This window comes from Onychomys torridus, chromosome 14 (assembly GCF_903995425.1).
Source record: "Onychomys torridus chromosome 14, mOncTor1.1, whole genome shotgun sequence".
NCBI classification, from domain to species: Eukaryota; Metazoa; Chordata; class Mammalia; order Rodentia; family Cricetidae; genus Onychomys; species Onychomys torridus.
Genome location: NC_050456.1, coordinates 47,049,961 through 47,077,223, shown reverse-complemented (window position 1 = coordinate 47,077,223; position 27,263 = coordinate 47,049,961). Strand labels below are relative to the sequence as shown.

Sequence of the window (27,263 nt, the reverse complement as noted above, 5' to 3'; positions counted from 1 at the left end):
CAGTATGAAAACTGGATAGTCCAACATCCTATTCAAATGGAGAAGAGTTGGTACTGGAGGGTATCAGAAAATAACTTAGGCAAAGCACGGGTTTGAAAAGAGGGGCAGACATACTTATCTCTGATGGTATCACTCTCCCTCAGAGGCTAAAGACAGTGTCAACCATTCTTAAAGCTTTCCAGTTGCTAGGGTTACTAAGATCTGTGAACTGCATCTGACCCTTTCTCTAATATCAATTTATATTACCGAACTACATTATAGGTCCTTAAAATCCTACTCATAAGAAGAGATAGAATTCTCCTACAGAAGTATCTGGAAGGTAACAGGTAGGTTTTGTAGCTATTTTGGTCAAAGAACTGAGGGTAGTTATAGAAGTGCTCCAGATTAGCTGGCATGAGAAAAAAGGGGCTATACCTAGGGGAAGTAATTATTTGCTTTGATAACTCAAACCTACTATGATTAGGGCTTAGGTTAGGCCATCTTTTTAGAGAAGAAAAAGAAACACATGTTTATTTAATACTTACTAGGTTTAGGTACTATAGTATATTTTACATAAATTAAAGTTCTCCCTGAAACACAGGTAAAAATCTCCACGTCGGAAGAGTTGATATAGTTGTTGATGGACATCTTTATTTCTCAAATATTTTTAGTGTCTCTTATGACATGTTGAGTATATTACTTGTCTTGCCAGTGTCATGAATTGAAATCCCCCCCCCCCCCAAGGCATTTCCTCTTTATCTTTGTTTTTTATTTTTTTGGTTTTCCAAGACAGGGTTTCTCTGTGTAGCTTTGTGCCTTTCCTGGAACTCACTTGGTAGCCCAGGCTGGCCTCAAACTCACAGAGATCCGCCTGGCTCTGCTTCCAAATGCTGGGATTGAATATGTGTGCCACCACTGCCCAGCTATCTTTGTTTATTGGTTATTTGAAGTACATACTTTTCTTACTTTGATGAAAACAATTAATAAATATCAATTTACTTCCAAAAATTCAAAAGGGAGTTAAAAATCTCTTTAAAGTATTTATGTTCAGAGTAAGAAAAGAAAAAGAAAACACTGACTTAGCCAGCAGATTGCTAATATCTTTGGTTACTTTTAAGTTGTAGAATCATTACAGATTACCTTCATTCAACTTGATAAACCAATGCGAGTGTTTAAAGCCAAAGTACTTTTGCTCATTTTATGTATGTTTTAAGAATATGAATTAAAATAATGGAAAAAGTTAAAAGTAAAGAAAGATCAAAAAAACCTTTTATAGTATTATGTCTAGCATTTTCAAAAGACATTGTTAGATACTATTAACAGATTCCTTCACAGCATATCATACTATCTCCAGTTTCATTACTACTGGGGAAAAATGTCATAAAAATAATATGCCTAAGAATCAAAGAGCCGAATACTATAGACTACTATACTAAAACACATGGGTAAATAAAAATTAATTATAAGATTTTTCTTCTAAAAATATCTTATTTATTGTAATTGTGTGTATGCGTGTGCACGCATGTGCACAGTTGGCAGTAAGATGATGACTTTTAGTCAGGTTATAAGGTTTGTACAGTGTTTTCACATACTGAGTCATCTCACCAGACCAGATTAAAAAGATCTTTCATGTGAGATTTTTATGGAGTAGAAAAATCTGAGGCTGTCCACTTGCAATATATGATCTTTACTATGATTACAGTTCTCTTTACTTTAGAGACAGTTTTTGGGTTTGTGTTGTTTACAAAATGGTCCTTTAAAATTTTTCTACAGGAAATGCTATAGTATTTAAAGAATGGTCTTTTGCACCTTCTAAAAAAAATTACTATTTGTATGTAATTTAACTGAAACTTGTTATTCAATCAAGATTTGTTTTGATCATAACTGGTTTTCTGGGACATGTGTTAGAATTCAAAGGACAACTGTTAAGTTATGATTTAAGTAGCTGAAAGTTCTTAAGCATTAAATAGATATATCATTAAATTTCAGTCTTTGTCTACTCAACAAGAAAGAAATAACTGAGGTTCAAAGTTTCCAACAAACTAAATCAACTTTGCTATGGACAAATCTGGCACATTAAAGAGGCTTTTAAAGAGTTCAATTAGACTATAAAAACATAAGTTGAATGTTTATCTTTATTTTATTTTTAGATACTGTATGTTATTATGATGCAACTTCTATTATATATTACTTTTTTCTCTTTTTGAGACAGCATTTTATTGTGCAGCTCTGGCTGTCTTAGAACTCATTATGCAGACTAGGTTGGTCTTGAACTCACAGAGATCCACTTCCCTTTGACTTCTGAATTCTGGTATTAAAGGTGTGAACTACCACATCTGGTATATTACTATTTCTTAAATAGATCATAATGAATATCAATTCTACCAGGAAATAGTGCTTATTTGGCTTAAAATAAGGAAATTCTGAAGCAATATTTAAAAAAAACTATTTTGTGAGTGTGCGTGTGCATGTGTGTAGTATGTCAGATTTCTTGGAGCTGGAGGTACAGGTGGTCTAAATAGTCCAATATGGGTGCTCAGAATAAAACTCGTGTCCTCTGAAAGAGTAACAAGTGTTCTTAACTATTGAAGCCATCTCTCCAGCTCTGAAGCAATCTTTAAAAAAGTAAAAACAACAACAACAAAAAAAAAATGCTGAAAATTTTGAGTATCAGTTAGAAATTTGGAAGTGAGTTCTTCCTTTCTGGGGTATATTTTAGTTATTAAAACAAAAGGGCCATGGAATCATATTTTTAGAGCAGCTTCAGCCACATGAGGCTATGGATTAACTTGTTCTTTACAACTCAGGGATAGGTTCATTTGAGCAATATTTAATATTTTAATCTTATGAATGGCACACAAGATAGTTATATACAACTGGTAAAGCTAATGTACCTATTAGGAGTTAGAAGCTATTTCTTCAGAAATAGAGGTAAAGTGAAGATGATCGCATTGTGGTGGAATGATTATATTGAGTGATGGAAGGTCTGGCTACTTACACAGTTCTGCTCTAAAACAAACATTACAGTTTATAGTAGTCATAAAATAGGTTTCCATTTAAAAATTGATACATGAGAGCATTCCTTAAAAGTTTAATTAAGGTTTATGAAACAGCTACCAGCGTTAGATTAAAGAAAACAATTATATAAGGTATTTTTGTATAGGTGATTATCATGAATATTAGATCCCTATTTGCTCTTAAATTATTGGAATGAATATAACACAACCTAGAGAGACCACAGAAGGATGGCAGAGAAGACTAGAGAAACCCTATCACAAATGACAAGTGAGAAACACACTTTGACAATTAAGAGAACCCACATGTCACAATGAAAGAAAAACAAACCCACATGGAGTCCGATTTCCTGTAAGAGCTGTGTCATGGAGCAAAGGGCACTGCATACACAAGTCTCCAGAGCCAGTTCTACATTCAAACCAGTGAGCCCTCCTGCACACATGCTGTCACAGAGAAAGTTATACCCTGACGGATGCTGTAGGCTGTGATTGGAGATGATGCCAATGGTAGCCTTCTTATACCCTCTCATGAGAAATGGAGAATTGCCTAGATGAAGTGGCAGAAAGAAATGTGTTATATATTTGTTATACCAAGAATCATATGCCTGTGGTGTTAAGAAAAGGGCCTACAGAAAAATATAATGATGGGATGATATACACCTATGTTTTCAAAAAGTCCTCATTGATAGCAAAAATAGCCAATTTGTTTTTTAGTAATTACTTTTCCATAATGATTTTTCAAAGAAAAAAGTAATTTTTTTTCATCTTCCTGGAAGTAAATAACCAAGATCCTCAATAAGTACATTATTTCTAAGCTAACTTTGTGGGCCTAAATCTCCCATATATATTGGCATGAATGTTTACTGATAAGAAGTATTTTATAAAGCTTGAAGATCTTGATTAAAATTCCCTCAGCTTTTGGTGAAATCTCACTTATGATGATGATAGTGGTACAATACAAGGCCACAATATGTTTATGCTAAAGCTGTCACCCTTATGTTTCAAGCATTATTTCCTCATTGAAAAACCAAAATGACAAAGAAAAGTCAAATGAAGAATGTAGATGGACTTGCAGTTCAGTTGCTCAGTAATCTTTCTTATTGGAGATTGTAAAGCTTTGCGTTATTTTCATGGCACTTTCCCTGAGTTCTTTACAAGTTATCTAAATTCTCTTTGTTGTAGTCCAGTATGTTTTTAATATAACCAGATTTGGGAATAACAGACAAAAATGATCTCTCCACAAAGTCAGTTATAAGTGAAAAAAGTCATTGACAGCTATAACTTGGGAAGTAAAATTAAACCTGATGGCTGTACTTTATTGACCCAATAAATTTAACATTAGTAGGATATGGATTTAGTCACATTATATTTTTGAAACTTTCTCAAATTTGAAATCTAAAGATGCTAATTTGTTTTTCTGTACAACCAAATTATTATTTTTAGATAGTGACTTTTTTTTAAAGGAATGGCATTATGTATAACATTCTTGTGATCAGAATTATATTGACAATACTGGTATGCAAATAGTTACAGCAACTACATAAAGTACATATGTATAAATATGCTATGAAAACTGATACTTTAAATTTCATATGCTATTAATGTCCTTTTCTTTAGAGTCACATATTTTTTCTTTACATCTGCTCAATCTTGCTCCTGCTTTGGAATCCAGACTTAACCCATTATATAATCAAAGCATGTCAATAATATTTTGGAAGTTTGCTTTACAGAAATGAGAAAATCCAGTATACTGTTGTTTAATACAACAGGAAGGGGAAATGAAACCTTAAGAAGACAAGAATATAGGTCTATTTTATATTATATATTTTATTAAAAGAGCATGATTCTCATAATTAATATAATATTCTGTATGATAAGAACCTTAAGAAAAACAGAAGTAACATAAGAACTATGTAATCCTGGCTGTCCTGTAACTCATCTGAGTTCAAGCTGAGCCTGGCCTTGAACTTAAACACCCTCCTGCCTCCGACTCTGAATGCTGGGGTTAAAGGTACCCACCACCTAAGTAATTTTTTTTTAAAGATTTTAAAGAGGGTACCAATCTTTCAACTTAAATATACATTTTAGTAGTCATTTCCAGAAGGTTTTCTATGTGTTTGGATAATGAGACAGGATCCTCACTAATGGAATTAAAATCTTCAGTATCAGCAACAAACACATATATATTCAAAATAGAATCTTTTTATTTAGACAATATAAGCTTAAAATGAATTACATTGTTCAGAGAAATTATTATGGAATAAGGTAGTAATAATAAACAATCAAGTTGGCTATTTATGTGTTAGCTATTTCATTGTGATACAAGAGTACCAGAAGCCAAGTTATTTTGATGAGAGCATAGTACAGAAATTTCCCCTAAAACTGGTGACTTTTCCCCTCTGACACCCTCATCCCTTTCAGCCAAGGGCATAGTGCAAGGCAAAATAAATTAAGTCAAAAACAAAACAAAACAAAACAAAACAAAACAAAACAAAAGGGTGAGTGCGAGCATGTTATTGACCATGTAAAAAGACACGTGCAAAATATACCTCAGACACACTATAGGTAGATGAACACGACGGAAGCCGAGCCTGGTTTTGCAGTGGAGAAAAGAAAACACTGTTAAAGAGGAAATGATAGAATAGTAAGGGTCTCAAAAGGTTTACATGGCTTCATCACTGACAAATTTGCCATATGAATAATAAAACAACCTGACAAGGGGACACATCTTAAGACTCAAGTTATTTGAAAGAGAACCTCATGATTAAAAAACAAAGAAACCTCAAAATCTACCCCTCACAATTTGCTAAAGTACAAATATAGAGATGATATCCCTATTCAGACAGGTTGTGGTATGAACATGCTGAGAAGATGCTCAATTAAGGGAGAAAGCAGAATACCAGACTTTTTTTTCCTAAGGTGCCACACTGATCTTAATTGGGCTGTATATCTACTGTACATCTTTATATTGTTCTATAAAATGGGCAGGAAAGCTAGTTTAAGTAATCTGATATTCCTTCTTCTTATTTGATTTTCAGTATTAATGAACAATCCCTTCTCTTAATACATGTCAGCAACACCATAAAAATATTATATATATATAGCCTTTGTCCACATTTATTTTCAATCATTGTTTTTACTCAATGATTCCTCTGTGTGTGTGTGTGTGTTTTCCTCTCTCTCCCTGTGTTGCGATCGTCTGGCTATCTGGTTCAGCCTGGGCTGGAAATGACTATGTAGCCCAGGCTGGCATCTACATGTAGTCAGTCCTTCTTCTTCAGCCATGCTAGGATTTCAGGTGTGTGCCACCAAATACAGCTCACCAACTTTTTAAATAGTTATTTTATTACTGTTTCTTCTCCTGAATGACTTCCCTGACCCAGCCCTGTCCCTGAGCTCCAGTGACCCTCCTGCTTCAGGCTCCGGAGTGGCTAGCACTGCCACCCTATCACTCCAGGCTGACCTTTATAACTTTGAATTGGTGATGCTCTGGCTTGCTCTCAATTGCTTGGTTGTGATGCTAACATGTTAAATTTTGTTGCCTCTTCCTACACTAATTTTCACTATGCCATGTGAGCTGAAACAGCTGCCAATGCATTTTCAAGTCACAAGTTCTATGTGAAGTTTCAGAATACAAAATAGAAAGTAGGGAACTGGAAAGGATGACAAAGAGAACAAATCAGAACCGACTTTATCAGATCTGCTATTTAACTTATTTCTAGCTCCTACATCAGCAGAACACAGTAAGTGCTCATTAAGTATTTATTGAATTAAGAATGTAAGAACTCTTTCCATCTATCATTAAAAAACTAAAGTAATTTTTGAACATTTTAAGTTCAGATCTTACTGATTTGGGATAAAACTACCATTGTCACTGATGCCTTGAGGTAGTTTCTAAAATATGGTTCACTTTGTATATTAAGAAATGAAACATCTTTTCAACTTTGTGCATTAAATTCTCCTTAGCAAAATGATAGTTCTAAGAAAATCTTGCTTTGCATACTTATTTATTCTATTTAAAACAGTTTGAGAATCTTGCCTCTTTTTTACCCAGTTCCTATTTGCTGTTACAAGAAAAACTTATTTCTCAAGCAGAGGTATCATTAGTATCTTATTTTTAAATTAAAGTCAATTTGTTGTTGTTTTTTTTTTCCCCCAAGATGGGGTTTCTCGGTGTAGCCCTGTCTGTCCTACAACTCAGAGATTTGCCTGCCTCTGCCTCCTGAGTGCTGTGATTAGAGGTGTGCGCCACCACCGCCTGGCTTAAAGTCAATTTTGAGAGAGGCAAATCCATGATGAACATTAAATATCTTAAAGATATGATACTTCTATTTCAAATGTTTAGGCATTATAATATTTAAAGTTTTTATCTTTTGATTTAAAGCATAGGATAAATTAGAGCTTTCTTATTTTCATTACAAATGAAATTTCAGGAATAAGTTTTCACATCAAAAAAATTCTAATAATGTGAAAATTAGAAATTTTTGGATAGTATCCCTAAGAGTAAACTACTGTTATAATTATCAAAGACTGGCCATATTTATGATAGATCATCTACCAAGATGTCATATACAAGAGATAGGATTTTACTATAATTTATGTAAATTTCAACTTATCAAATAGGAGACACAGGCAGCTCAAACAATGTTTTATATATGAAGACTGACAATAATAATGTGCCTGAAGAAAGTAACTCTATATAAACAAATTGTCTAATTAGAAAGGTCTACTGATTGCTTATTCATCTAAGGACTAATGCTCCAGCAGTGTCTCTGCTCAATATCAGTTAACAGAGCCAATGCAGACATTTTTATATTACTACATATTAAAGTATAATGTATTGCTTAATCATGTCACGGTACCTATCTCATTTGATTTAAATTTCCTTTGAAAGACATAAAATTATAGGTGAGTACAATCAACTCAATATAATCTAAAAGGTGATCTTGTTATCTTTCCTCAGATATGAGGTAATAAACATCAAAATACAATGTTTACCACAAAACACTCTAAAATACTTTTTAAAAGTTTAGAAGAAGAATGGACTTTAGAGTTGCATTCCAAATTCTTATAAGGTGCATCCTCAAAAAAAATTATAATCAATATTTTGTATGAGAGTATCCATATTTGAAGGCTTAACGTAATTCTGTGGGCTTATCTGTGTGCATGTGTGTGAGTATGTTAGATATATGTGGAGAGAGTAATTAAATAATGTAAAATAAAACAAAAACATAATGATAGATCATATAAAGTTACACTGTTTTCTTAAATGATTTTTTTATTATTTTAATTATGTATATGTACTCATGTGTGGGTGTATGCACATGAGTACAGGTATCTATGAAGGCCAGAGGCATCTGATTCCAAGGAAATGTGTTGAAGGTAACTGTGAGAAACCCAGTATGGGTGCTGGGAATTAATGTGGGTCTTCTCTGAGAGCAATACTTAAATTAATCTTAACCTCTGGGCCATCTCTCCAGCCCCTTCTTTTAATAGTTGTTTTTGGTTTTGTCTAAAATTTTTTATTTGGTTATAAATCTTTTTTTTTTTTGGTTTTTCAAGACAGGGTTTCTCTGTGTAGCTTTGGGCCTTTCCTGGAGCTTGCTCTGTAGCCCAGGCTGGCCTCGAACTCACAGAGATCCACTTGCCAGTGCCTCCTGAGTGCTGGGATTAAAGGCGTGGGCCACTACCTCCCGGCTTGGTTACAAATCTTTTAATGTGTTTAAATGATCTGAAATCATTCTTTCAAAAATTAAACAGCTCTTCTTTTCTCAACTCTAAGGTAAAAGCATTATAATACAGACAAACTGTGTTTATGCAATCTTGATACACTAGCCAGTTACAGGAGGACTCTGCAGATTTTGGATGGAAAATGTCCAAGAGCAAACATTTTAGTTCTTCTAAGCCACATAATCTGCACTTCAAAAACTTAAAGCTCTGTTGTAGCTCAACAATTGAAGACCATATTCAGATGAATAGCCATTTCAATAAATACTTATTTTAGAACATATTTACTCATATAATTTTCACATGAAATGTTAGTCTATCCTCCACATTTAAAAATAAAATCCGTAGTGTGTAGTCCTATGAAAAAGTAGAATTTGGCCAGGTGGTCACCGGTGGCGCACGCCTTTAATCCTAGCACTCAGGAGGCAGAGCCAGGCGATCTCTGTGAGTTCGAGGCCAGCCTGGTCTACAGAGTGAGTTCCAGGACAGGTACAAAGCTACACAGAGAAACCCTGTCTCGAAAAACAAACAACAAACAACAACAACAAAAACAAAAAGTAGAATTTGACCCACAGAATGTAGTTTGCTAGGCTATGAGTCACAGAACTTAATGAATATATATGTACAAAATCTCCCAATGATAACAGATACTAGTTTATAAAAAATATAGTAAAGTAATTCAGAACTAAGGCTGGAATGGAAATACCACAGTAAAAGACCACAAGAAAATACAGAAATCCAATTCATTACTTACATTGGCTCATTTACTACCAGCTCTATTTTCGAATGCAAAACATTAGATTACTAAACATTCAAACATCACTATTTAAAAAGTTTACTTCTTTATCATTTAATTCTGGTTCACTTTTAGTGACATCCTTGTGCCTTGACTGATTTTTTTCACTTTAAATTTGCATAGCCATGGTAAGCAATTACTATTAATTATTATACTCATTATTTTATTATCTTTATCTTAGTTTAATTTCTCTTCTAATAATCTTTATGAGTCATATTCCCTGTTACTGTTTTCCAAAACCTTTAAAAACGAACAAATCTAGTTGAACATTAATTTATCATGATCCTATACAAAATACATACTATTCAAAAACACAATTCTGGATGATGAGTATTTTTAGTCGTTTTCTTGTTTTTTTTTCATATTTTTATTTCATAACCATGTATCTAATATTCTTTCTAAGTACTTTAATATTCATATTCTTCTTGTTCTGATTGCTCTTCAACAAAGTAAGTTCACAGTAAATTTAGCTTGATTTATATTACATATACAAAGTATAGCTTTTGGTAATTTTATTTGGATTTTTTATTTGTAAAACTGGCTGGCTGGATCGTGGTGGCACAAATCTTTGTCCCAGTACTCAGGAAGCACAGGCAGGCAGGTTTCTGTGAATTCGAGGCCAGCCTGGTCTATAGAATGAATTCCAGGACAGCTAGAGCTATACAGAGAAATCCTGTCTAAAAAAAACTCAACCCAAACCAAACCAAACCAAATCAAACAAAAACAAAAACCACACTGTAGTGATGTTCAATCTTGGATTCCTTTTAATATTGTCCATACTAGCTTCATGCATTTGATTAAATGGGAAATTATTTTTTCCTCATGTGGTTTTATTTTATGGTCATTATTCTCAATATATTATAAATCTAGTAGTATGTAGCATATTTTGCAGTGATTTAATTAGGAAAGCTTTGGTTACATATTAGTAATAGTTGTCTTATTACAATTGTGAAAAACTCATGTTAGGGTTTGTAATGTTATTGCTTTGTTCAATGCACTAACAATCCATTCTGCCTCTCTAAGGAAGGTCCAACATAATGGAGGATGAAGAACAGACATTCACCTAAGAGATAAATAAAATTCTGAACCACTCACAAAATTCCAGGCTTCATATAGGGGTCTACCCTTTGTGTAAAATAAAATACTGTATGTGTCATGACAATTGGAGTATCAATGATTTAATTATATCCATAACCTATACTTCTGATATATATGTCACCAACTTTTCAGCTACCAAATAAATATATAACTGGAAACAAAGATCATTAATTTTTCAACTTACTGAAATACTCCTCATGTGTTTCAATGAATTAAAAGCTTTCAGTGAATTAAACCATATTCTTTCTTTCTTTCTTTCTTTCTTTCTTTCTTTCTTTCTTTCTTTCTTTTCTTTTCTTTTCTTTTCTTTTCTTTTCTTTTCTTTTCTTTTCTTTTTTGGTTTTTCAAGACGGGGTTTCTCTGTGTAGCTTGCGGCCTTTCCTGGAACTCGCTTTGGAGACCAGGCTGGCCTCAAACTCACAGAGATCCTCCAGGCTCTAACTCCTGAGTGCTGGGATTAAAGGCGTGTGCCACCACCGCCCGGTTAAACCATATTCTTATGAACACTTGCAATAAATTTTCATAAGATGGAATGGTCTTTGTTTGCCAATTTATTTTAGTTTAGACCCAAAATCTGTTTAACTTTGTCTGATGCTGACTTTTTTTTTTTTTTTTTTTTTTTTTAGAGACAGGGTTTCTCTGTGTTGTTTCAGTGCCTGTGCTGGATCTCCCTCTGTAGACCAGGCTGGCCTCGAACTCACAGAGGTCCACCTGGCTCTGCGGGATTAAAGGCGTGTACAACCACCGCCCTGCTGATGCTGACATACTGGTTTTGCTTTAAGCAACAATTTTTTATTTGCAAAGCATATTTTATGATGCACATAGACAATAGGTATTAAAGGGGACATAGAGAACAGAATACTCAGCTAAAGATTTTGTCTGCATGCTTTGTTCATTGAATTAAATTCACTAACAAAGATAATATTTGCTTTTTAATAGTTATTTAAGAGGCTAATGATTTATTCATCAGGCAACTGGAATTTAATAGTTCTTTATCTTTAAAAATTATCTGGTAGTTTATAAGATCTTTCAAATAATATAGCCTATATTTAACAAAATAGACAATCAAGACAATGCGTTTTTAAGTAAAATCAACAAGAAATGAACCTAGTAAAATTATTATGTAGCAGTGTAATGATGAAAATAGAAAGCAACAACTGACATGAAATAAAAAAATTTGGAAAATGTCAAATTTTTAATTTAATCCAATTCTTTTAATTACCTCCTTAGCATATACACTTTAGCAAATTTCAACTTTCTAGTGTTAGTTTGGTTGAAAAAAATATTTCTCAAGATTGATAGGTAAACAATATGATACCAGATATATATTATTTATCAATACATTTATTATTATTTTATTAATAATATATAGTAGTATATTTTTATGATTTTGTATAATAGTATTCAGTGATGTTCAGATTGGTTTAGTCATAAAATTTATATTGAAATTTTTATACAAGTGACAGTATTTTGGATTCTAGAAGTGATTGTAGAAGATTTTTCTAACTGTAATAATATATATAGAAAAGAAGGTCTTGCTCAAAGAAAGAAGTAGAACAATCAGACATTCTATTAATTTCTTTCTGTTTAGTTTTCAAGAGTTAGTGACTGATTTTAGTAAAATTCTTTTTAATAACCATAAATGTAATATACATATATATAATGTATAGAATATTATTAAAAATAAGCTGAGATAAAAGACAATTAATTTTTACTATGTTTTCATGATGAAATAAATATAGCAGTATGAATTAAATGAAAGGCAACAATTTCAGGAGAAATAAATCCAGGAGCTAGACCCCTAGAAACTGTTTTAGAAGCCCTAGCAATGGGAGGTCATAGATAAGTATAAGTTATTTAGTACAATAATTTAATTTTATTGTCATGTTTATATATTTGTTTTGGAAATGATTACCTATTGAAAAGATGCACTTAGAGGAAAAGCTAAATATTCTAAAACTTTGAACTATGTTTTAAAAATAGTTGCTAGTTACTGGCTATATGATGCACATATGATGCTAAGTGGCTCTACATTGGTGTTCTCTTTCAAAAGATGACTTGTATTTATGGGCCTATACTTAAGCATTTAGAAGATGTTACATGAAACCATTCTTGGTAAAGATGCTTGCTGCTAAATTTCTTTCTAATCAAAATATGACTTAATTATTCCAAAGGTATCTAAGTTTAACTCTGACTCTGAACATGTGTATCTAGTGGTCAGACCATCTATGACCATTCAACATTCATAATTGTCCTTGCAAACTAAAATTGAATCATATGTCTTTACTCTGGTCAATAATTTATAGTCTTGCTAACATATTCAATAATAGGCAAAACACACAGTCAACTGGAGAAGCGATAACAGACATCACACGAGTTCTTTAGAAAATGTTATCGTTATGTTTGTACTGATTTTAAAAAGTTCTTAATTTATATCAGGGTCAAAGTGTTATTAAATCAACTATAATGTTAGTTGTGTGGCCTACTGGTCCAATTTATTCTTTATTTTATAGACTTGAGCATGTAGCCACTTCTAAAAAAGAAAAAGGGGTAAGAGAGAGGAAGCAGGAAAGTTGGAGATGAGAGGACAAACCAGTCAGATTTTTGGAATACCTGTCAGCAGAAAGTTTCAGGGGGAAACAAGTAAATTCATACAGCTCCTCTGAGAGAGCACCCTATCACATTGATGTCTAGGTGATAGCTCAGCTCCTCCAGCTTTTGATGGAACTACATGCAAATGTCAGAATAGTAACTGAAAAGGTAACTTGTTTTCTTTTCCTTTTTCCTTTTAAAAATAAGATCATAGCATTATACATTTCTCACTGCCTTTGGCAAACATTTCAAGATACCACAGATTTTTCTATAACATAAGAATATAACAGTTTCAATAAACTTGCGACTAGGAAGCCAACATTTTATTTTGTTCAAACACATATTTTCCACCAAAAATAGTTAAGTAAATATAACAACTATTTTTATAATGTCCTGAACATTCATTCTAAGATTTTTTACTTGACAGATACATAGCATAAATATATTTAAAGACCACAGAATTTGCCTTTTCCCTAAGCACAGTGTTCAAGCTAAGGCTGCATCCATATTGAAACAAGCTGACTAAACTATAAAATGAGTGTTTTATTCTTAAGCATGTATAAAAACTTTTAAAGATACATACAATATAACTTTAAGTTCTATATGTATCTCAGAACTGAACTTCTGTTACACACACATTCATTCATACATGCAAATTAATTCATATCAGTCACTACAGTTATAGATGCCATTTTTAAGTTCAGTTCACTATCAGTTACTTTTAGAACTTTATATTGTATCATATCTTCTTAGCTGAATCTGTGTCCTAATCAACAGTGTAAACCACATTAGACTTACTGTCTCTTTAAGACAAAAGTAAAGGATGATATAGTTAAGAATGCTACCTTTTATTGACTGAACAATGCTAGCTTCCTAATTCCTGAAAAAGGCAAACATCACCGTGTCCCATCCTTTGCAGAGGTGACTTTTAAATGTAAAAAGCTATCTACTATGAGGCAATGTTAAGGAACAGAGAGGATGGCTTAATAAAGAACACAGACATACAAACACAGGTTCATCCATGTGCATTCATGTTTGCACATACTCACAAACAACAAAAAGATAAAACTAAGAAGGCAGAAGAATCAAGGAGGAGGAAAGAGTACAGAAATTTGACTTTTTTTAAACTGTTAAATGGAAGTAAATTGGAGCTATGGAAAAATTTGAATGACTGAGTTAATTAGGCTTTAATATAGTTAGTGAATTTTATGACATCTCAGTGTACTGAATTATCTGGCATTTTGACTACTTTAATAGTTGCTACTGCTGTGAGGATATTTGGGATGAGATATAAAACAATGGTTAATTTTAATTGTGCCTCTTTTTATAGTTAACATTTTTCTAACTTGTATTTATGTGGCATCATTAAAAGTAGTCAGAGATAAATTTTTTTTAGTTTTCAATTGTGATTAAATTAATGATAAGAGTACTAAGTGCCTGATATATATTGACCAGGTGACATTTAGCCATTAACAAATAGGATCAGAAACCTTAATTGTATATTAGAAGATTATGTACAATGTGGGCAAATATTTAGATATATATGTTTTTGTCTAATGTTACATCAACTTTTAAATGTTAAAAAAAGCAAAAGTACTAAGAGTGCTTTAACACTAAAAGCAGTATATGGGTCCATTATACTGGCATCATAAAGCATTTCTTCCTAGTTCTTAACATGATGCACTTTCAATATATTTTATTAACTCATGATAATTTTTATTCTGGAATGAATTAAGCTGGCAATGACACTAAAATAAAATTCAATGTTTTTTTTATATGATAGGTTAAAAGGGGAGGTGACATTCTGAAAATGTATTCATTCTCTGTTTAGGAGGAATTTTAACACATAGCTGGTGACATCAGTCAGAGGAACGGTTTACTCTAGAGCCCCAAATCGCAGGCACATGTAATGAGGCAGTTGCCCTTTCTTGTTTGTGTGCCTTTCAAAGCTAGTTATTTGGCAGCTTGCCTTCAGCTGGTTGCTCTATATGTAGCTGAAAACAAAACAAAAATAATATGACCCAACAGCCAATAAAAATATTAAAATAAAAAAATGGGATGGTGAAAAATGGAAAAAGCCCGCTTCCTCCCTCCACCCTCCAAAAAGGAAGTGTAGGCTATAGACAAAATCTTGCCAAAAAATGTTAGAAACATATTTACTTTGAGGGATCCAACTCTACTAGCAACTCCTTTGCTTTCATCCGGCCGTCTAATTTGCTACAATGAGGGAAGATGGGTAAAAAAGACAGAATAAAGAAAAAGTGAACTTAAATTTTTTTCTACACATTAGTAAGCAGTACATGCAATTCATTAATTGACTTAGGCTCCTATTATAAGATCAAGGAGTTAACTAACCCAGATGCTATATGACATGCTCTGCAAATAGATCTCTAGAATTCAGTTTTCTGGTACGGCACTATTCCTGAGAGGAGGAAATTGGCACTTACTTTTGGTTATCTTGGGGACTTCTGATGAAGCAGTATCTGGAGTAGTGTTACATTTGCATTTAGCTTACAAAAAACAAAGAATTACAAATATACCTATGCACGTTTTCTCTTTCAGTGTTTAAATGTCTATTCTATTGTATTATCAGAAAACATAAATGGTATGACAAGAAACATGAGTGTTCTTTAAGCGGAGAGATCAAACCCAACAAGCATCATTCTTACTGGTGACAGTGAGGTTCCTCTGCTTGCCAATTCAAGCATGGAGGTTGTTCAGCTGTCATCATGATTCCCAATTGAACAATTATGCTGCCAATCAGAAAATTTTAATGCCAGACCAATGCTAGATACAGTAACTCCTTCAAAGCCTTTTCTTATTTCATCTGAATTTTTCTTTCAGATAAAATAGGGGAAATAAAGACTGGTGTGGTGGTGTGCACATATAATCCTAGTTCTAATGAGGTAGGGGTAAGTAGGACAATCTCAAATTCAAGGCCATACTGAGTTATAAGGGACACACACATCCTTTCTCCCTCCCTCTCCCCCCCATATTTTCTAACACACACACACACACACACACACACGCTCACTCTCTCCTTGTAAGCAAGATTCAGACCAAGTGATTTTACACTCAATGCTGTACTTTCACTTGGAGGTTGTCTCACTTCTAATCAGCATGGGTCAAGTTAACCGTGAGGCTCATCCCCGTGTTGGCAGATAGCATGAAGTGTATGATGATAAACCTTTGGTGGTAATGTTCTCAGAAAAATAATATATCTGACTATATTACCAGTTTTATTCCCTGGAAGCAGGGTAGAGATTCCTGTTAAGGTGTCTCAGAATACCATATATAGGTTACTGGGAAATACTGAGAAGATGAAATTCTTATTTTGAAAAACAAAAACAAACAAACACCTCCCCCAACCCAAAAACAAACTGATAAGCTTCTTTATACACAAGAATTATATAAACATTTGAAATGAAAAGATTTTACAAGTTATTCAGCATGAGCTATTTTGGCAAAAAGATAATAATCAATTTTCACTTTTCTTTGTAAATGAGAATTGGCAAATTTAGAAATAATTGAATAGAAGGACCAATGAGAATGACTTCAGTTTCCAACATCTACTCATTCTCTTCTTTACATTCTTTTACCTCAAAGAACATCTTATACCAAAGGCTGTTTTTCCATGTCAAATGGAAATGAACAGTACCTGGATTATAAAGATAATCTTTGTAGTTTCCTATAAAAATACAGAATATAATGACTTAATATTCCTTTCTAAAAACATTTACAAGTGCAAGTGCTTACAATTTCTGCATTGTCTGTTTTCTCTAAAACTATTAAAATTACATTAAGTCAGACAACATGAGATATTTTCCTCAAGGTTCCAGTGGATCTTGATTACTGTTAGTTAATAGTTTAAGGTTACAGTCCCTTAACTGTCCTGGAAATATAGCGGGTTGAAAAACAGTGCTTATAAAAGGATGGATATATATAATTTTTTTCCATTCATGATATGATTGTTTATTTGAGACAGAATCTTGCTGTGTAGCCCAGCATGGGCTAGAACCTGCTACATAGCCTAGTCTAGTTTTCAACTTAGAAATCCTCCTGCCTCAACCTCCTGAATGCTAGGATTATAGTTATGTGACATGTCATCCAGTTTTATGGAACAAAATTTTACCTTCTACTGTAGTTATAGATCATATAAATGCTTTCTAAATTGTTTCCATTACAAATTCAAGTGTGAGAACCGAAACTTAGTCTGCATGACCAGCCTCATCTGATATTGGAAGCTAAGCAGGGAATAAAGGACATTTAGATAGATTACAGAGATGATACAAAATTTTTTGTTTGTATTTATTTTTTCCTTTATTTTTGAGATTATATTATAATTACAACATTTCTCTCTTCCCCTACTTCCTCAAGACCCTCCCATATACCCTTCCTTGCTCTCTTTCAAATTCATGGTCTTTTCCCCCATTAATAAACAGAGACTTTGGAAAGGAAGTTATCAATGCTTGATATAAATTTCATGATCACAATCTTTGAAGTTGCTATGGTAAAAGGCCATTAGAAAATTAACACAGTTCTCAAAGAAGTGCTTGCAATTTAAGTTTCACGTGGATATTTTTTTGTGACTCTAGAAACAGAAATAATACGATGAAACAATTCAAATAGGGAAAAGTAAAATTAGTAAACTGCGTGTGCATGCATGTTTGTGTGTGCATGGCAGTATGTGAATGTCATAGGACAATCACAGGTGCTGTTCCCTAGGTGCCATACATTTTTTGTTTTGAGACAGAGCCTTCCATTGCCCTGAAAATCTTTAGGTAGAGTAGTCTGGCTGCCCAGCAAGCCCAAGAGAACTACATGTCAATGTCATCCCAGAAATGTGATTTCAAGTGTATACAACAAAGCCTTGACTTTTTTCTGTTTTTAAACTTGAAATCTGGGGATCAAACTCAGGTCCTCATGCTTGCAAGACAAACGCTTTTCTGAGTGAGTGGCATCTTCAGCATAAAATCAATAAATGCTCTACTTATTCTAGTCAAAATTCAATGGTGAATTTACAAAAGACCAGTATGAAAGAGAATTTTCATTAGTTCAAATATTCATCTTTTAATGAGAAATGACAGCACAGAAGCATCAGGAATTTACTTTTCATCATAACAGTAAGGTCTCACCTTGTTAGCTACTTTTATTCTACTCTTCTATGAAGCCAATTCTTCTTGAGAAAGGTTAAACTGTACAATGTTTATAGAGGTTGACTAAACATCATGCTTGGAAACAGAAGTACTTAAAAGTTTGGAAATTTTTAGAGTATTGAACATATGCACCCACAGTTGGTTAAATATCTCTCATCTTGAAATTCAAAATGCTCTGAAATCTGAAACTTATGGTATGTCAATCACATAAAGTATCTTGATTTTTTTTTTTTTTTTTTTTTTTTTTTTTAGTATTTTAGACTTCCTTTTTTGGGGGGAGGTTATAGCTGTTCAATCTGGCCTGTCTGATAATTTTTTTTTTGGGTAAATTTCTAGGAATGAGATGATTAGTTAAATCAAAACTTTTGGGTTCTTTCTCTTTTCCCTCTCTGACTTTTTCTGTACATGTTATACAGACACTACATTTTATATTCTCATGGTACTGCTATTGCAGTATACCAATGACAATAATTTAAAGCAGTAGTAAACCTGATGGCAATATTTGTGTTGTTTCAAGTTTTTAGAAGATTTCTAGTAAGGATATGCTGCTTTTTGTTCATGTGTCTTTACTGCATGAATTTGCTTTTTTGAAATGCCTTGTCTTGATTTTTCAATCACCTTATTTTCTTTTGCATGATTAGAAGGGCTCTAGCAAACTATTAAACAGATTTGTTGTGAAAATTTTACTTTCAAATCAGCTGCATTATCATTGAATCTCTAGCTTATAATGTGGTGATTGATACATGACGTGCATTAAAATTTTCACTGACTGAATTTCTTAATATGTGTCTTCTCTTCAATAAAAATAGAATGAATAGTTGATAATTCTGAAATTTGGGTCAGAAAGTATCTAAGTTTAGAATATCTATCATTTTGTAACATGAAGTTCTAAGAATGGTTTCACTGTGATATACTATATTAAAATCACAAGTGGGACCTGGCATTGACTCAGACTGAATTGCAATATTAACGCTTCCCAGGCCATTTTTAATTCTAAGTTTTCTGACAATATGCATGTGCCACAATACCTAATTTTATGGAACCATTTTTTACAGTATTTATACATTAAAGGAATGTTTTTAAAATACATTAGGAGTCAAAGATATTTACTGAAGCTAAAATTTTTATTTGTAATTTTACTATTTATTCTATAATTCATTTCCCTATCTTCCAATTTGCACAAAATTCTAGGGGGTTCAAGAGAATTAAAATTCTATTAAACAGCTACAAACTTAACCTAAATGAAAAAGATCACCAGTTTGTTTCCCACCTGATTAACCCTAAGAGATTGGGCAGCTGTGTGAGGCACATCTGGTGATGTGGGACTGGGTGTTGGACAGTATATCCATCTACTGATGTCGGGATCTGGATGCCTACCTGGTACAGAATATCACCCATGGCCATGACTGTAGTGATCCACAAGACCCCAATGATTAGTTTACGAAGTGACCTTTCCATGCCCAGGGAGCATCTCACTCCTGGGTACTTCCACATCCTACATACTAAGTATTTTATAAGCATCAGTCTGAGGTATGGGGAGGCCTCTACCTGTGTGAGGGTGCCTTAAAGGTTTTCTGGTTTAAGTCTCCTTTTGAAATCTGTCTTGAACATAAAAAGTGTTTCACATGAGAATTTAAGTCTATTTAAACCCCACCACTTGAACAAGATGTTAATTTGTGATATATTGCTCTTGGAGAGACAGGGTAGAGTGCTTGGCTTGTCTGCCCTTGGCAGGAAGAGACAGGGGTATCATGAGTCCAAGGCCAGCATGAGCTATACAATACCCTGACTCAAGCGTAGTAGTAATTTGTAGTAATAAGTAGTAGTCCTAATTTGTTTCTTATAAAATCTCATTTTCATAAAGACCAAGAGTCAAATCCTTCAGGGAAATTGCTTGAGGTCTGTGATTTGACTTAAAATCAGTGGTCAAGGCTCCAGGTTCCATACCCAACACCAAACAACACCCATATTTCCCTACCCTCCTCTCCCCTCCCCCCACCAACCCCACCCCCAACTCCATCCCCCGCCAAGAAAACCAGAACAGCCCTTGGACAAGTCTTGGATGTCAGTGGACATTGAGGAAGTTCAAAGACAGAGAATGTATTCAATATGAATATGAAGTTTTTCAGGTGTCCAGGAGAACCTTCTAATTCCCCAAAACTGAAGAACAAAGTGTTTGCTATAACTCTGAGAAGTAACGCACTCCTCCTGACACCCAAGATCTCTGATATGAATATTTCATGTCTGTGAACGATGGATCCCACCAGGAAAGGAGCTGTTGCCTTCTTTGAAGTAATTTTTTCCCCTTTGCTCCCTATTGCTGAACCATATACTGCTTCATAAGTAATTTTGTTTGCTGAAGGACGAGAACGTATTTTTCATAAGCTCATTATCTTGGACTGTTTATAGATGTTGGAGGGACTAGGTCTTCCCTGGCCCCCCAGTGTGCAAGGGCAGGGGAGACCTGATTACAAAGTATGTTATATAAATGTTGTACTGTAAATGCTGCAAATAAACTGAATAACAAACAAAAAAGAAAAAGAAAAAAAGAAAAAGACCTTAAGTGATGTAAATATATTTTCAGTTGGTAATCTCAAATTTTATTATTAGTATAGAGTACAAAGTTTAAGTAAATAAAACTAAGTTTCACTATATTAATTGGAAATTAAGAAGAACTAAAAGAGTATTAACATTTATTCAGTTGGAATAAGAATTAGGCCAAAGGAAAGTGATCAACAGATGAGCAGGACCTGAAAAGGCAATCCCCTTTAAAACCTTCATGTTACAGATACAGAAACTGAACTCGCCTGGCTCTGCCTCCCGAGTGCTGGGATTAAAGGCGTGAGCCACCACCCCCGGCGAGTCCATAATTTTTAAATGTTGGCAATGACTCAGTAAAATGCAAAAGCTAAATAAACAGCTCTTCTAATAGTTCATTAAACTGAATTCATAAAGATGTAATGAACTATTATGGGTATCAATGTGAATTATTAAGATCATGTTTAAAAGTTCTGCATGGATTTTTCAATAAACCTAGAATTAACTCAAGTTACTAAATCAGATTAAGACAAATATACAAAATAACTTTAAGGAGATCACCCAGCACATTTTTTATATAATTAGAAATTAAAAAACAAATAAAATATCAAAAGTAGAGACTGGTAAAAATATATTAATGAAAATTTGAACTAATAATTAAAATTATACAAAATATGTATCATAAAGTGTTTATGACAGAAAAATGTTCACATTACTAAGTGAAGTACATGTTATAGTTTATTAATAATAGTCAACATATTTGAAACACTGTGGTAAGGATTTTATAACTAGTTTTAAAGTTCATTCTTAAAACAACCTTATGAGGCAACTATCATTAGAGATTCATTTTATATACTATAAAGGTTGCAGAGAATAAGTAATTTCTGAAAGCTATACACATGACCATGGATAACTAACTGTGCAAGAGTCCAATCGTGTTAGAGTCTGGAAAAAAATCCGGCACTATGATACCAGGAAAGTTGCTGTGAGGTCAAGATCTCACCTATTAAAGGCTGCACTGAATAAAAGTACAAACTCCTTTAGATGTTCTTCATTTCAACCTCACCTGCAAGAGTTGATATTGGCCACTTGTCATGTATGTCAGATTCCAGAAATTGTGCTATTAATACCTATACATTATGACAGGCTATCTGAATGTACAGGAAGAAAATTTATAGAATGACGCTAGCAAACTTTGTTTCCTTCCTACCTTCTTTCCTTTGTACTTCCCTCCCCCCTTTCTCCCTTCCTTTCTTTTTTTGAGATAAGGCCTCACTATGTAGCCTTTTGACGTAGATCAGCTGTCCTTGAACTCAGAGACCCATCTGCCTCTGCCTGTGAATTCTGGGATCAAAGGCACCCCCAGCAACAGTATTTTTCTTATAAAGGAAATTTTATAAGAATGATTTCTGTCAATGTGCTATTTTCTTTTTCTTTTTAAATATTATTTTCATTTTTCTTTATTAAGAAATTTTCTACTCACTTTACTAATGTCTATTTTCTAAAGTGAACTTGCATATTACTTTATTTATTTGCTTGTTTACAGAGATAGTCTTACCATGTAGTCAAGGAACTAGGTAGCTATTGGAATTCATTGTATAGTTCAGGCTGGTCTCAAACTCAGGATACTCATATATTTGTCTCCCAAATATTGGGAATTTGGGTATGGGCTACAATAACTGCCATACATTCCTTCTTTAAAGTAAAAAAAAAAAAAAAAAAGGAGACAATGACTTTTATAGTTTGTTTAACTATAAAACTGTCAATTCGGGCTGGAGAGGTGGCTCAGAGGTTAAGAGCACTGGCTGCTCTTCCCAAGGTCCTGAGTTCAATTCCCAGCACCCACATGGTGGCTCACAACCATCTGTAGTAAGATCTGGCGACCTCTTCTGGCCTGCAGGCATACATGCAGGCAGAACACTGTGTACATAATAAATAAATAAATTAAAAAAAATAAATAAAACAAAACTGTCAATTCTATGCCTAATGATTTTTTTTTAAATCTGATTTGAAACCTCCTGTTTCAGGGCCGTGAGTTACAAATCTCAGCCCTGTTTTTGGCCCACGTTCTTTGTTTTCCAGATCCACCATGCTGTGGGTATTCACTACTGTGGATGGCTTCCCAGCTACCATGCCTTGCCCATCATGCCAGATTGCATTTCCTTATACGATGAGTCAGAATAAACCGTTTGTCAGTTAAATGGCTTCTATCAGCTGTTTGTTACAGGGGATGGGAGGTCACTGCTGTGAAAGATGTGGCCATGTCATTTGTATGACTTTGGAGGAGGTAGCATGGTGGGAGTGCTTGAACTGTGGGATAGAGAACTCTTAAATGCTATAAGAAAACTCAACAGGCCATTCTGGTGGATAATAGGAAGGCCAGAATGCTGACAGAAATATGGACAGGGATCGGAGGCTCATGAAGTATCAAAGGGAAACAAGGATTATATGGGAATTTTGCTAGAGTCCATTAAATCTGGTACTATAATAACAGTAAAGGTACCCTACCTTCAAAACCCAACCCATCAAAGGCTCTAGGGTGTAAACATGCAAACTTCTTTAAAAATTCATTTTGGAGGATAGTCCTTGAGAGGTTGGAGCATCCAGAGTACTGGGATTAAATGGGATCATATGGGAAATATTTTCTGAGGGTCAGCTAGGAAGTGGCTCTGAAGCCACTGCTGCTAAGGTAAGAGGCAGTTGGCTAATGCCACCTTTCATATTTTCAAAAGAACTTGGCATCATCGATTTAGTATTGGTTTTGCAGAGATGAAGAATGTATGAGTTATGGTGTACTAATATGTGGTTTCCACATTCCCAAAACAGGCTGACGAGAGCTGGAAATGTATAGCACAGTTTAATCCCTACACAGTGGCCCTGAGAGGCCATTGATTCAAGCTGAGACTGTGAAGTGTAATTCCATGAAGGTTCCATGTTTCCGGAGATATTAGGTATTTTGTCATAGTAAAAAGAAAACTAATGAGGTAGTAACAGACAGGTGTACACATATACATCACATAATTAAAGTATCTAGGGGACTGAGGAAGGAGGACCTCAATTTCAAGGCCAGCCTGGGATGCCTGTCAAGATCTCATCCAAAACTAAACAAATCTCAAAGTGAATAAAAAAAAAAATACTGCTGACTGCTGAGCATGATATGTTAACTTTAATGATAAATGTAGTTCTACGGGCATAAAATGTTATAAGGAAATGGAAGGTACTGCCAAGCTGACAATCAAGAACAACTATCAGAGAAGATATTTCACTTCATTACCATCACATATAAAGCAGACTAGACACTGAGACAAATGAAGAAATAAATTAATGTAAAATTCTGTGAAACAGAAGAATTGAAAATGATACAAACAAAACAGATAAAATATATTATTAAAGCGGGTGTGGTGGTGCACACTTCTAATCGCAGCACTGGGAGACAGAGGCTGGCAGATCTCTGAGTGTGAGGCCAGCCTGGGCTACAGAGAGAGTTCCAAGGCTATACAGAAAAACTCTGTCTTGGAAAACCAAACCAAACACACACACACACACACAAACACACACACACACACACACACACACACACACACACACACACACACTATATTATTTTAATTTTATAATATATATATATTTTAATTGTTAGCTGGCATATTAAAACATGACTAATTCTACTAATTGGGTAATGTCTAACTTATTAGAAAAAAAATAAATCTCAAAATTGTATACTGCTATCAAACCAGAGACAAAAACAAATAAACAAACAAAAAACCAAAAAAAAAACCAAAAAACCAAACCCAAAACCCAAATCAAAGCAAAGAACAACAAAAAAACTTCACAAAAATAAAACAAAACAAAAAGAACCCTACTTATGTCTTTATAAAGATGGAAAGGCTAGACAATAAGTAACCAGAAAATAAACTAACTACAAATATAACTACAAATATATACAGAGAGGGGGCTGGAGAGCCTGCTCAGTGGTTAAGAGCACTTGTTGCTAATCCAGAGGACCTGGGTTCGGTATCCAGCAGTCATGTGGTGGCTCCTAATTGTCTACGATTCCAGTTCCAGGGAATCTGATATACTCTTCTGACCTCTGTGTGCACTAGGCACACATATGGTGTACATACATACACACATACAGGCAAATCATGCACATATATAAATTAAAAATAAGTCTTAAAATATCTATAGACATCAGGCATTTAATATGATTTATTGAAATAGCCTGGAGTGTTGAAAGAATGTCAGCTGGACACTGATATACAGCTGTGCTAGTCCAGCAATATCAGTATGATTTATTTTACGATATAATGAAATTTTGTATTTTTTTTTGAAATTTCTAATGTTTTCCTATTGCTCTTTCCCTCCGTATCTTCCTTTCCTTATTCCGATTCTTTTCAATTTGTAGGTCTAGGGAGTGAACCTGTACTTGCTAGCAAGGTGTTCAAAACCTGAGCTGTATACTTCTCAGTCATGGAATCATTCGAGATATGAATGTTCCAAACTAATTTTAAAAAGAAGCCATCCCAAGATTGGAAAAGCACAAGGACAAATAGCCAAACGAATGGAAGCACATGAATTATGAACCAAAAGCTGTGGAGACCACAGCTGGATCAGGCCCTCTGGATAAGTAAGACAACTGAATAGCTTGAACTGTTTGGGAGGCACCCAGGCTGTGGGACCGGGACCTGTCCTTAGTGCATGAGCTGGCTGTCTGCTCTCATTCTGAATTATTTATACAGAAAAAAGTACTTATAGTCATTTACCAAAAGAGGGCATTAATCTCTTTGGCTGAGAATACCACTGTAATATTGTCTCTATGAAAAGTATGGAAGAAATAATATTCAACATACATCATTTCAACCCAGAATATTTTCTAGAAACATGCCAGTTTAGCTGTTTGATTATACCATTGTTACTACTAGATCCAAGGAGATTTTCTGAAATCCTTTTACTAGTTCCCAAGGCCAATTTTACTAACTATTAAAGCATTATTTGCCCCCCCCCCACATTGACATTTGTATTGATGGCATATAACAGTATAAACCCAGCAATTGACTTCAAATTGAATATTATTTACTGAGATGTACACCTTTTTTAAAAGCTAGTTTCATTTAATATTGTCCTCAATGAAACAGTTAATTTAACTAAACAAATTAAGTCTCCATTCTTGATTTTGATAAAATGGTAGATATGATGGAAATACTTTTGTTATATAGCAAAGGATGGTGTTGTCTCAAAGCAAACACAAAACAACAAAACAAGAACCCAACTAGCTATTTTTTACAAAGACCATAATTCCTGACTAGAAAGAATCAAGGGGCATTTGACAAACTAAGAATATTCAGATTTAGAAATTTAAGATACTTTATTTTATAAATGAACAGTAAACCCATTTATCCAAAGAAAGCAGAAACATTTGCTGCCTGGCCCCTTTTTGTGGCAAATACTAGCTCTAAAACAGAATTTAGAACTTTAGAAAATGTATTCCTAACTCTGAGCTAGAGATCTTCAAATGCTTCTAAGAGTTTTAGGATGAGTTGAGTGATCATATTAACAAACATGATTTCTTGATAATGATGAACTATATCAACATTTGGAAGAATGTATACTCAAATGACCAATGCATGTGTTCCTAAATTATTCTTAGGAAAAAGATCCATTCAAATTGCAAGACACATAAATGTATCAGAGTATGGAATGGTAACAAACAGGTTTTTAGATTTTTACATTTCAAGAATCCTCTAAAAAAAACTATGTGGGAAAAACATTACATGGTGTAAAATTTATCATTACTTATGAAATACTTATACAGCACCATGTATCTATATACTACATAATTATAGGATATATTTTAGAAATGAGTTTTATTAAAAATCAAAGTGTTTACTGATTTCTGTTTTATTAGCATATTTTTTAGAAACTTCTAACTTCACATATATAGCAACCAGAGAAGGGCTAGCAATTCTTTCTACTTTAAATCCATCAAGTAAAATTTCTACCCTTTAACAAAACCATAAACCTTTGGTGTGATATTTGAAAAAAATCCACAATTATCAGATATGCTAATATTGTACTTCTTTTTCTAACTACATAGCTGTGTGAATTGGATTTGCTCCATCATAGTCTTCAACTAAATTAATATTACAACAGACTGAACACTGTAAGAATTCATGTCTTTTATTTAGTTAGCCACCAATAGTAATCTGAAAAATGTAAGCAATGCAAAACATTTCACTATGTATAAACCATATTTTGATTCTGATTTAATAAAAATGAGATTTATGTTAACATGTGAAAGCTTATTTTGATTTTACAGCCATTAAGCAAAAATTACAAAAAAGGTCTCAGTTTTAACTTCTAGGA

At 33.7% G+C, this 27,263-nt stretch overlaps 1 protein-coding gene across 21 annotated transcripts in view; it reads right to left on the bottom strand.

Annotated features, from left to right (window-relative positions):
• Positions 1 to 27,263, bottom strand: part of Gphn (gephyrin) — a 396,859-nt gene that overhangs the window by 150,755 nt on the left and 218,841 nt on the right. For 6 of the 21 annotated variants that reach the window (XM_036205531.1, XM_036205525.1, XM_036205514.1 and 3 more), the window contains 2 exons: positions 15,367 to 15,423; positions 5,543 to 5,584 (listed from right to left, as the gene is read on the bottom strand). The exons of 5 other annotated variants lie outside the window; for them this stretch is intronic. In XM_036205531.1, the coding sequence (XP_036061424.1) occupies positions 5,543 to 5,584; positions 15,367 to 15,423 (99 nt within the window). The remainder of the gene's footprint in view (positions 1 to 5,542; positions 5,585 to 15,366; positions 15,424 to 27,263) is intronic. 10 more of the 21 variants (XM_036205519.1, XM_036205521.1, XM_036205527.1 and 7 more) reach the window with 2 other exon arrangements.